The sequence below is a fragment of the Leuciscus leuciscus genome, assembly GCF_965113295.1.
Source record: "Leuciscus leuciscus genome assembly, chromosome: 19".
Classification (NCBI taxonomy): domain Eukaryota; kingdom Metazoa; phylum Chordata; class Actinopteri; order Cypriniformes; family Leuciscidae; genus Leuciscus; species Leuciscus leuciscus.
The window spans coordinates 12,382,360-12,395,004 of record NC_138743.1 but is presented as its reverse complement, the minus strand read 5'-3'; the positions used below and the strand labels follow the sequence as shown (position 1 = coordinate 12,395,004).

Genomic DNA, 12,645 nt, shown 5'->3' with positions numbered 1-12,645 from the left:
ACGTTTTACCTTATAAATTGAATTTAGTTTAATTAATTTAAAAATTCATCGCCGGAGTGAATGGAAACATGATTTATTGAAAATATTTGAAAATGTATAAGTGGTTCTTAATTCAATACTTTTTTAATGGCTTGTCAACTTTCCATTCCTCTGCTGTGCGATTCTGGGTTCTAGCCACCACCAGATTCTTGTCAGCGCGAAACACATTTTTGAGCACATGAATGCTGGTTCTAGTCAATGCTGGGTTCTAGCCACCACCAGATTGTTGTCAGCGTGAAACACATTTTTGAGCATGTGAATGCTGATTCTTGTCAGCGCTGGACTCTAGTCAGCGCTGGTCTATGACTGGGAAAATAATAGAGTCGTTGCAAAATAAACGATACATAACTTACATGTCGCATTAAACTGGCAGATTTTAGAATGTTGTAGGCAATTATTTTGCAAGAAATTACATGTTTAATCTTGTTTTGCCTGGATCTTTGGTGTAAACTCGTGAATGCCCCCCATGAACACCTGAACGCCCCCCTTTCAAAAATCTTGCTTCCAACGCCCCCCGTTGTTCTCTGAACGCCCCCGTTGAGAACCAGTAAACTAAGGCCTACTCCTCTGTCTGTGAAACCAGGCCTTAATGTTATACACACAAAAAAATCGCATTATTTATCTTACCTTATTATCTACGGTAATAATACACACAAATCTGAATATAGAATGTACCTCTACATATGTTATTGATGCTGGCGGGAAGACTTGAGTTTGTTGCAGTGAATCCATCCAAACATGAGCAACTGTAAATTCCTGTTTGATTTGTGCAGTTGGCATTTGGACCACATACAGATGATGAGTTGATACATTTATTGATACCTGAAATAAAACAAATGATAGAAACATGGCAGCTGACAAGATTAAAATGTCCAGTCTGATATCATCCATCAAGCAAGCCAGCTTTGAATCATGTAGAACAAATAGAAACTTGTTCAGAAATTCAGCTGTCAATTATATAAAAAATAAATAAATAAATAAATAAAATTAAAATTAAATCTAGGTTATTATTGAAGATTAGAGTATACATATGTGATAGAAAAATTATGTTTTTGAACAACTAGCAAAATCAGAAGATCTAATTTTGTTGATTGCTACTGTTTTGGATACATTCACTTCCACTACCATAATGCATTTCAGTGGATCTGTCACGATTCCTGTGTCTAAGTTCCTAGATTTTATTTTAAATTAATTTAGTCCCTGGTTATTTGTGTAGTGTTAACCCTCAGTCATTGTCCATTCATTGTCTTGTGTTAACGTTTCAGGCTGGTATTTAGTTAATACAATTACAATTAATTTGGTTTGTCATGATTAATTTGTGTTCATAATCAGTAAAAAAAAAAAAAAAAAAAAAAAATCTTCTAACAACAATAAACACATTTGAACAATTAAATGATGATGGTATTATTAATAATTTTTTACTATCTTGAAACTATCCAAGCAGCGTTTCGCCCTCAGATGTGACGGCGGAATTAATACATTACCAAAATGTGATTACAGAATATATTGAAATTATCCATCAAATTGTCATTTTCTCCTTACAGTCTTGCGAGTTAACAATAATGCCTGACCAGTAAATTACTTGGTGAACAAAGAAAACATTTTGGCATTAGGCATTGGCATTAGTTAATGCCTAAAAATGTAAACGTTTTACCTTATAAATAGAATTTAGTTGAATTAATTTTAAAATTCACCGCCGGAGTGAATGGGAACATGATTTATTGAAAATATCTGAAAATGTATAAGTGGTTCTTAAGTTAATACTTTTTTAATGGCTTGTCAACTTTCCATTCCTCTGCTGTGTGATTCTCAGCGCTGGGTTCTAGCCACCCCCTTCTTGTTCGTCCATCAAAGTTGATGATGACCATGGCACGTTTGTCATTTTGTTGGGTTTTGATGAGTCCGCGGATGGCTGAAGAGGCCAATCCGAGCCCGGAATTCCCTGTGGCACACTGGACAGGTCAGGGAGGATGTAGAGCTCTGAGGTGCAGCCACATGTCCTTCCTTGGTAGATTTGCGCTGCTGCCTCTTCAAGATAGCACAGGAGCTTCTCCTGCTCTCACAGAGGACTGCACCGTCCTGAACTTTTCTTCTCCAGGCAGGTCGGTCCTGTGCTAGGGATTCCCAGCTTTTCAGGTCGAGTCCAAAGCTCTTCAAGGAAGCTTTAAGTGTGTCCTTGTTGCGCTTTTTTGGGCCACCTTGTGCTCGCTTGCCATTTTTCAGCTCGCCAAAGAAGACTTGTTTTGGAAGTCTCACGTAGGGCATTCTGGTCACGTGGCCAGTCCATCTAAGCTGTTCCTTCGCAAGCATGGTGTAGATGCTGGGGATATTTGCCTTGCTGAGGACTTCCGTGTCAGGGATTCTGTCTTGCCACTTGATCCTCAGCAGTTTCCTCAGACAGCTCAAGTGGGTATGATTAAATTTTTTGGCATGGCGCTGGTAAACTGTCCAGGCTTCGCACCCATTCAGAAGAGTTGGTAAGACAACAGCCCGGTAGACCTTCAGTTTTGTCTCCTGCTTGATGCCAGTCCTTTCCCATACTGAGTCACGTAGACGTCCAAAGGCTGCGCTGGCCTTGACAATCCTGATGTTAACTTCATCATCTATGTGCACAGCACGAGACAGTGTACTACCAAGGTAAATAAACTTGTCAACGGCTGAAAGCTTTTGCCCATTCACAAAGATGGTTGGCTCAGTGTAGGGTTTCCCAGGAGCAGGTTGGTATAGGACTTTAGTCTTCTTTGTGCTGATTGTTAGGCCGAAGTTGTTGCAAGCTGAGGAGAGGTGGTCCATACTGTCCTGTATATCTTTATTTGAGCCAGCAGCCAGAGCACAGTCATCAGCAAACAAAAGTTCTCGAACAGTGACTTCCTCCACTCTAGTTTTGGCTTGCATCCTCCGCAGATTGAATAGCCCACCGTCAAAACGGTAGATGAAGTTAATCCCGGTGTTGTAATTCTGGAATGAATCTTACAGCATGGCAGAAAACACCATGCTGAAGAGCGTTGGCGCTAAAACGCAGCCTTGCTTCACCCCGTTTGTGATTGGGAACGGATCAGAGAGTTCTTGCTGGTCTCTGACACTGGCCATCATGCCATCATGGAGATTGCGCACAATGCCAATGAACTTGACTGGACACCCATACTTGGCCATGATTTTCCATAGGCCCTCCCGGCTGACTGTGTCGAATGCTTTTGTTAGATCAACGAAAGCCATATATAAGTCAACATTTTGTTCTTGGCATTTCTCCTGTAACTGCCGAGCAGTAAATACCATGTCAGTGGTTCCGCAATCTTTTCTGAAACCACACTGACTCTCAGGTAGCAGACCCTGGTCTAGATGGACAATTAGGCGGTTCAGAAGGATTCTTGCCAAGATTTTGCCAGCGACTGATAGTATGGAGATACCTCTATGGTTGTCGCAGTCCTGCCGATTGCCTTTCCTTTTATATAGATTGATTATAGTAGTATCCTTGAACTCCTTGGGAACGGCTTCTAATTTCCACATAGCCTGGAAGAGGTCGGTCAGTTTCTCGACTAAGCGAGGCTCTCCAGCCTTGTAAATTTCTGCTGGAATGGCATCGGACCCTGGAGCTTTGCATGATGAGAGAAGTGTTATGGCTTTGTTGGTTTCCTCAGTGGATGGTAGAACAGCCAAGGACTGTTTTATTTCAACTTGAGGCAATCTTGCAATTGCCTCCTCATTTATGCATGATGGCCGATTGAGGACCGTGCTGTAGTGTTCGACCCACCTTTCAAGTATTTTGTCCTTCTCCGTAAGGAGTGTTGTTCCATCTAAGTTCAGGAGAGGTGAAGTTCCTGAGTGTTGCGGACCATAGACCTGCTTGAGTGCATAATAGAGGCACTTGGTGTTGTTACTGTCAGCGTAGGATTGAATCTCCTGAGCTTTTGCGCACAGCCAGGCGTCTTGCATGACTCTGAGTCTCTGCTGAACAATCCTGCGAATGTTGAGGAAGGCAATTTTCTTTAAACTTGAGCTGCTGTCATTCAGATATGCTTTATGCAGGCAATGTTTTTCGTCAAGGAGTGCTCGGATTTCTGCATCGTTCTCATCAAACCAGTCTTGATGTGTACGTAATGGAACACCAAGTGATTCAAGGGCTGTAGAATGCAGCACGGTCTTGAGAGCAGTCCAGTCTGCCTCAGCGTCTGTATGCTCGAAGCTTAGAGACTCCAGGTGATGGTCTAAAGCCTCAACAAAGGCCAGTCTGGTGTGTTCCTGTTGTAGGCGAGTGATGTTAAGACGCTTGACACGTCTTTGTCCTTGTGGGCATCTGCTAGGCTTAATCCGGATGTTAAGTTTGGAGATAATGAGACGATGGTCAGTCCAACATTCAGCACCACACATTGCCTTGGTCACCCTGACATCGTGCCGGTCGCTCCTCCTCACGATGACGTAGTCAATCAAGTGCCAGTGGTGTGAACGAGGATGCATCCACGAAGTTTTCTTGCGCTTTGGTAGTTGGAATATCGTGTTGGTGATGAGCAGGTCAAATTCAGAGCATGTTTGCAGCAGTAGAAGACCGTTGCTGTTACATTTTCCAATACCATGTGCACCTATGACTCCACTCCATGATTGATGGTCACTTCCAACTCTGGCGTTGAAATCACCCAGTATCAGGAGTTTATCCGAGCTGACTGTGGCAGCAATAATGACTTCCAGGTCATTATAAAACTTGGTTTTGATCTCGTCAGAGTTGGTCATGGTAGGAGCATAGGCACTGATGATGGTGGCCGCCTTTTTACCAAATAGGTGGAGCTGTAAGGTCATTAAACGGTCGTTTATCCCCTTGAGTTGGCTTGCCAGTTGGTTGACCAGGTGATTTTTTACTGCAAAACCAACACCAGCATCACGTCTCTCCTCCTGGCCTCGTCCGCTCCGGAAGAATGTGTAACCTGCACCCACTTCAGTCACTTGTCCAGTATCGGCCAGTCGGGTCTCACTAAGGGCAGCAACATCCACATTATATCTGGCTAGCTCTCTACCCACGAGGGCGGTGCATCTCTCAGGTCTTTTTGATCCAGATGTGTCCATCAAGGTGCGCACATTCCAGGCGCCAACAGTGAGTGGTATCACTTTGGTCTTTTTCGTTTTATTTGTTTTTCTTTTTGTTTTTCGACCGCAAGTATGGGATCCCGCCAGCTGCGGTAGGCTGGCCAGGATGTTTTGAAGCAGACAATGTTTAGGGTACCTTTTCTAACACTTTCCTCACTACGGAGGTGAGCAGTGTGATCCTGAATAGGGCTGCTCAGTCACTCAGGGTGCTGCCGGACTTCACTGCTGCTTCGGTCCAGTGAGGGAACGACCAATATCCTGAGCCGCCTGCGTGCAGGTTTGCGGCTACAGCTTCCAGCATATCCGTGCCTGCTGCTTCGTCGCTCACCCATCGCCACAGGACTTGGATAATGACGATGGTAAGAAAAAGTGCCATGACTTGCGCAGGGAACTTGGATTTAAGTGAGGGTGATTTGCGCAGCATTCAACCTCACTCTCTCGACCAGCCACATCTGTACCCAGTGGCAAGACGTAGTCAAGACGACTGGAGATGGTCCTGGTTGCAGTGGAAGGTCCAAAGACCCGTTTTGGTGGAATTTCCTCCACCAGGGGCTCCACGCGCCCAAGCTCAGACAAGCTGAGTTTTCCGGGTTAGTTAACCGCCGCCCGGGGTTCGGCGTTGGCAGCTGCTGACTGTACCGACTCACCAGGGATGTTGAGCCTGGTGTGCGCCTACGGTAGCAGCTAGAGGGCCGGGCCAGATGTAACAAGCCTGAGGCACAACTAGCTGGTCAGACACAAGCAAAGGGTTCTAGCCACCACCAGATTGTTGTCAGCGTGAAACACATTTTTGAGTGTGTGAATGCTGATTCTTGTCAGCGCTGGATTCTAGTCAGTGCTTGAGCGCTGGCCTATGACTGGAAAAATAATAGAGTCGTTGCAAAATAAACGATACATAACTTACATGTCGCATTAAACTGGCAGATTTTTTGAATTTTTTAGGCAATTATTTTGCAAGTAATTACATGTTTAATCTTGTCTTGCCTGGATCTTTGGTGTAAACTCGTGAACATGAACACCTGAACGCCCCCCTTTCAAAAATCTTGCTTGCCCCCCGTTGTTCTCTGAGCGCCCCAGTTGAGAACCACTAAACTAAGGCCTACTCCTTTATCTGTGAAACCAGGCCTTAATGTTATACACAAAAAAATCGCATTATTTATCTTACTTATTATCTACGGTAATAATACACACAAATCTGAATATAGAATGTACCTCTACATGTGTTATTGATGCTGGCGGGGAGACTTGAGTTTGTTGCAGTGAATCCATCCAAACATGAGCAACTGTAAATTCCTGTTTGATTTGTGCAGGTGGCATTTGGACCACATACAGATGAATTGAACAGACATGCATTCATATCTGGAAAGGGAAAATCTCCATATTTAAAATTATTTTCTAATTAGAAATTATATATTTTTTAATAACATGTGAAAAACATGATAATGCAAATAAATGAATCACACCTATGCATGGGTTACTGCTACTGATAGTTTCATTCATTTATTAATTCATTTAGTCCCTGGTTATTGGTGTAGTGTTAACCCTCAGTCATTGTCCATTCATTGTCTTGTGTTAACGTTTCAGGCTGGTATTTAGTTAATACAATTACAGTTAATTTGGTTTGTCATGATAAACAATAATGCCTGACCAGTAAATTACTTGGTGAACAAAGAAAACATTTTGGCATTAGGCATTGGCATTAGTTAATGCCTAAAAATGTAAACGTTTTAACTTATAAATAGAATTTAGTTTAATTCATTTTCAAATTCATCGCCGGAGTGAATGGAAACATGATTTATTGAAAATATTTGAAAATGTATAAGTGGTTCTTAAGTTAATACTTTTTTAATGGCTTTTCAACTTTCTATTCCTCTGCTGTGTGATTCTAGTCAGCGCTGGATTCTAGCCACCACCAGATTGTTGTCAGCGCGAAACACATTTTTGAGCATGTGAATGCTGATTCTAGTCAGCGCTGGATTCTAGTCAGTGTTTGAGCGCTGGTCTATGACTGGAAAAATAATAGAGTCGTTGCAAAATAAACGATACATAACTTACATGTCGCATTAAACTGGCAGATTTTAGAATGTTGTAGGCAATTATTTTGCAAGTAATTACATGTTTAATCTCGTCTTGCCTGGATCTTTGGTGTAAACTCGTGAATGCCCCCCATGAACACCTGAACGCCCCCCTTTCAAAAATCTTGCTTCCAACGCCCCCCGTTGTTCTCTGAACGCCCCCGTTGAGAACCACTAAACTAAGGCCTACTCCTCTGTCTGTGAAACCAGGCCTTAATGTTATACACAAAAAAATCGCATTATTTATCTTACCTTATTATCTACAGTAATAATACACACAAATCTGAATATAGAATGTACCTCTACATATGTTATTGATGCTGGCGGGGAGACTTGAGTTTGTTGCAGTGAATCCATCCAAACATGAGCAACTGTAAATTCCTGTTTGATTTGTGCAGGTGGCATTTGGACCACATACAGATGAATTGAACAGACATGCATTCATATCTGGAAAGGGAAAATCTCCATATTTAAAATAATTTTCTAATTAGAAATTATAATTTTTTTAATAACATGTGAAAAACATGATAATGCAAATAAATGAATCACACCTATGCATGGGTTACTGCTACTGATAGTTTCATTCATCCGTGTAGAATTATATCCTTTCAGACAAGAGCATGAATAGTTTCCGCTGTAATTGTAACAGATGGCATTCGGCCCACACACCGATGATGAGTTGATACATTCATTGATACCTGAAATAAAACAGATGATAGAAACATGGCAGCTGACAAGATTAAAATATCCAGTCTGATATCATCCATCAAGCAAGCCAGCTTTGAATCATGTAGAACAAATAGAAACTTGTTCAGAAATTCAGCTGTCAATTATATAAAAAATAAATAAATATATAAATAAAATAAAAATAAAATCTAGGTTATTATTGAAGATTAGAGTATACATATGGGATAGAAAAATTATGTTTTTTAACAACTAGCAAAATCAGAAGATCTAATTTTGTTGATTGCTACTGTTTTTGGATACATTCACTTCCACTACCATAATGCATTTCAGTGGATCTGTCACGATTCCTGTGTCTAAGTTCCTAGATTTTATTTTAAATTCATTTAGTCCCTGATTATTTGTGTAGTGTTAACCCTCAGTCATTGTCCATTCATTGTCTTGTGTTAACGTTTCAGGCTGGTATTTAATTAATACAATTACAATTAATTTGGTTTGTCATGATTCATTTGTGTTCATAATCAGTAAAAAAAAAACAAATAAAAAAAAAACCTTCTAACAAGAATAAACACATATGTACAATTAAATTATTATTGTACTATTAATTATTTTTTACTATCTTGAAACTATCCAAGCAGCGTTTCGTGCTCAGATGGGATGGCGGAATTAATACAATACCAAAATGTGATTACAGAATATATTTAATTTATCCATCAAATTGTCATTTTCTCCTTACAGTCTTGCGAGTTAACAATAATGCCTGACCAGTAAATTACTTGGTGAACAAAGAAAACATTTTGGCATTAGGCATTGGCATTAGTTAATGCCTAAAAATGTAAACGTTTTACCTTATAAATAGAATTTAGTTTAATTAATTTTAAAATTCATCGCCGGAGTGAATGGGAACATGATTTATTGAAAATATTTGAAACTGTATAAGTGGTTCTTAAGTCAATACTTTTTTAATGGCTTGTCAACTTTCATTCCTCTGCTGTGTGATTCTAGTCAGCGCTGGGTTCTAGCCACCACCAGATTGTTGTCAGCGTGAAACACATTTTTGAGCATGTGGATGCTGATTCTAGTCAGTCTAGAGTCTGATTCTAGAGTCTTTGCAAAAGAAACGATACATAACTTACATGTAGCATTAAACTGATTTTAGAACGTTGTAGGCAATTATTTTGCAAGTAATTACATGTTTAATCTTGGCTTGCCTGGATCTTTGGTGTAAACTTGTGAACCTTGTGAATATATGTGTGAAACTTGTGAAACTTGTGAATATATATTGTCCATGAACGCCTGAACGCCCCCCTATCAAAAATCTTGCTTCCAACGCCCCCGGTTGTTCTCTGAACGCCCCCGTTAAGAACCACTAAACTAAGGCCTACTCCTGGCTTAATCTAAGCCCTGTCTGTGAAACCAGTGCTTAATGTTATACACACAAAAAACCCTGCATTATTCATCTTACCTTATTATCTACGGTAATAATACACACAAATCTGAATATATAATGTACCTCTACATGTGTTATTGATGCTGGCGGGGAGACTTGAGTTTGTTGCAGTGAATCCATCCAAACATGAGCAACTGTAATTTCCTGTTTGATTTGTGCAGTTGGCATTTGGACCACATACAGATGATGAGTTGATACATGAATTCATTTCTGGAAAGAGAAAATCTCCATATTTAAAATAATTTTCTAATTAGAAAAAAAAAAAAGTATTTTAATAACATATGAAAAACATGATAATGAATCACACATATGCATGTTATTAGGGCATTGTATTGAGTAGAGGACAAAACTGAATCAGACCTGCACTTCTTCGTCTTATATGATGCACGGACTCATCTGTGTCCCTAAGCTGGAATTATGTAAAAAGAACAAAATTTTCATTGCAGACTTTCAACAAAGTTTGAGCTTTTCTCACACTGAAAGAATGTAACTAATTCCAGTATTTATTTATTTAAATTTCGACATTTACCCACAGTGTTTTGGGGTCAATGTTGCATAATGTATATCTTATTGTAATAAAATTATTTAAAAATATATATATTATAGATATAGGTATAGATATTATTATATAATATCATAATATTATGATATAGGTTATCCTATACCAATAACCGATGCAATGTAGTGTTTGTGTCCAGACTAAGAAACATACAACAGATATGGAGATTTCAGAGATTAAAGATGTCTATGAAGTCAATGAAAATGTATTTGAATTAATAGAATATTAAGCATCAATTCAATGTTTACGCCTTAATAATTAAGTAAATCTAATTTCTGAATTTATCTTTGTAAAGAAACCTCATTGCTTAACTGGCAACTCTCTGCTGTCTCAGACAAAGACTTGTTGACCACCGTAAGAATTGGTTGCAATTCGCAACCTCACCACTAGATGCCGCTAAAAATTACACAGTGCACCTAAAGGGATACTCCACTTTTTTGGGATATAGGCTCATTTTACAACTCCCCCAGAGTTAAACAGTTGAGTTTTACCGTTTTCGAATCCATTCAGCCGATCTCCGGGTCTGGCGGTACCACTTTTAGCATAGCTTAGCATGGATCATTGAATCGGACAAGACTATTAGCATCTCTCTCAAAAAAATGACCAAAGAGTTTCGATATTTTTCCTATTTAAAACTTGACTCTTCTGTAGTTACATTGTGTACTAAGACCTGACGGAAAATGAAAAGTTGCGATTTTCTAGGCTGATATGGCTAGGAACTATTCTCTCATTCCTACGTAATAATCAAGAAACTTTGCTGCCGTACCATGGGTCCAGCAGGCGTAATGATATGACGCAGCGCCTGAAAATAGTCGACCCTATAGTCTACAGAGCTGGGGACTATTTTCAGGCGCTGCGTCATATCATTACGCCTGCTCGGCAGCAAAGTTTCTTGATTATTACGCAACTGGGGGAGTTGTAAAATGAGCCTATTTCCAAAAAAAGTGGAGTATCCCTTTAAGTTCATGAGACCGTATCATGTCCCATTTGACATTTTAGGATTCAGAAGGATGCTCGCGAGCTCCCCCTCTGCGGTTGATATGTCCCCTCAATGCACACTTTTGCCAAGCCTGCACTGGTGCGAGCTCCGCAGCAGACTTCTTCCCGACAGTCAAAACGGCATCACGTTACGAAAGTGCGGACTCATAGGAAGACTTATGCCTACTTATAATACGCCCTAAAAGTATGTACTCTTTTTGTGAAGAATAGTACATACTTTTGAGTGCATAGTAAAAAGTAGACAAGCTTTGGGACATACTATCACGTCATACAATTGTGTTTTTAACGGTTGCTCTCTGTTGCATCCTGTCACAGTAAACTGGCCGGTCAATCATCTTGTCACAGTTAAAATCCTCCACATTTCATTTATCGGAGAGAAATGCAGAAGCATGTTGATCTGCAGTATGGAAGGGCCAAAACGTGTGAAACTGCCCTGTAAACATGCAATTTACGCATTAGCAGTCATTTATGCGTTAATACGTAAATTGACACGTAAATGACATGTTAATGTGTGAATTGCGTGTTAAGACGTAATTACGTGCTGGCACATTGGAAACTATGGAAATTTACCTGACAAACAGACTAAGATTGTAAATTGCAGGATTTAATCTAAAATAAATTTTGAACAGTGTTTTTAAAAATGAACGAACATAAATAGCATAAATTAGGGCTGCATGATTATGACAAAAATCTTAATTGCCGATTATTCACTTGAAATTGTAATTGCGATTATTAATTACGATTATCACAATTTACAAAAAAAAAAAAAAATATAAAAAAAAAAAAAAAAAAAATATATATATATATATATATATATGCATGCATATTATAATACATGTTTACACACAAAAAAATTACACAAGTACTGTCCCCCTTTACTTAACATACACATAAATTGTAAGAATATGACTAATAGTAAAGACTACTAATAAATAAACATTGGGCCTATGCTAAAGCTATTAAATAGTAGTCCCAAACTTTGTGTTTATACAATGTTGGTATGAGCCACCACAGTCATTTAAAAATATCAAAAATAACACAAAATGAAAATAAAGTGGCATTTTGGGGTTAATATAGAAACGACAGTTACCATGGTGAATACACAATACTAACAAGAACTGTTAATGAAGCATGGAAACTTCTCCTGGTGAATAGAATGAAAATCATACCTGCATGCAATTCCTTCTCAGCTAACACACGACGTACCAGTGACGTGATTTATTGGTATTTTACTTTTATTTCGTGACTTACTAATTTACAACTTAACGACGTTGCATGCTCGTAGTTTCTTTTGCACTTTATATACAGTGAAGCCTACATAGCCTATATGTTTTTATATCATTCCCTCAATACGTCACTCTCCAGGATTCCCCTGCGGTCTCAGGACACTCAAAGTAACTCAATGGAAAAAATACAGTGATATAAAAGACCAAACTCCCACCTTATTGGGGATGTAGGCTAGGCTACAGGCAAGCAGATGGACCAGAATATGAACGTAACGCGCAAAGTTTCACGCTAAGCGTTTCCCAGTGATATACTGGCATAAGTTCGCCTGACACTGGATATTCACACATTTAGAGACCATCTCTAAAGTTACATACGACATTGGTACACACGATTCTAACTTAAATAGCATTTGAAGAGAATGACTTACAGTCATAAAACCAACTGTAAAGTGTTCATGTAGGTGCCAGACATTATGCACTTCATTGCTTTGACATGACTACTGAAAAGGTCTGATTCTAGTGACATACCAAGATTCC

At 39.4% G+C, this 12,645-nt stretch overlaps 1 protein-coding gene and 1 long non-coding RNA gene across 6 annotated transcripts in view; one reads left to right on the top strand and one right to left on the bottom strand.

The window, feature by feature from the left end:
* Positions 1 to 12,645, bottom strand: part of LOC309482689 (adhesion G protein-coupled receptor F4-like) — a 75,062-nt gene that overhangs the window by 55,720 nt on the left and 6,697 nt on the right. For 3 of the 5 annotated variants that reach the window (XM_082148181.1, XM_082148180.1, XM_082148182.1), the window contains exons 3-8: positions 9,685 to 9,733; positions 9,388 to 9,534; positions 7,742 to 7,888; positions 7,491 to 7,637; positions 6,328 to 6,474; positions 715 to 861 (exon numbers count right to left, since the gene is read on the bottom strand). In XM_082148181.1, the coding sequence (XP_082004307.1) occupies positions 715 to 861; positions 6,328 to 6,474; positions 7,491 to 7,637; positions 7,742 to 7,888; positions 9,388 to 9,534; positions 9,685 to 9,733 (784 nt within the window). The remainder of the gene's footprint in view (positions 1 to 714; positions 862 to 6,327; positions 6,475 to 7,490; positions 7,638 to 7,741; positions 7,889 to 9,387; positions 9,535 to 9,684; positions 9,734 to 12,645) is intronic. The other 2 variants (XM_082148183.1, XM_082148184.1) reach the window with 2 other exon arrangements.
* LOC309482799 lies at positions 1,320 to 10,769 on the top strand. Its single transcript, XR_014200379.1, has 3 exons — positions 1,320 to 1,912; positions 5,480 to 5,863; positions 10,633 to 10,769. It is a non-coding gene; the product is annotated as an uncharacterized lncRNA (long non-coding RNA).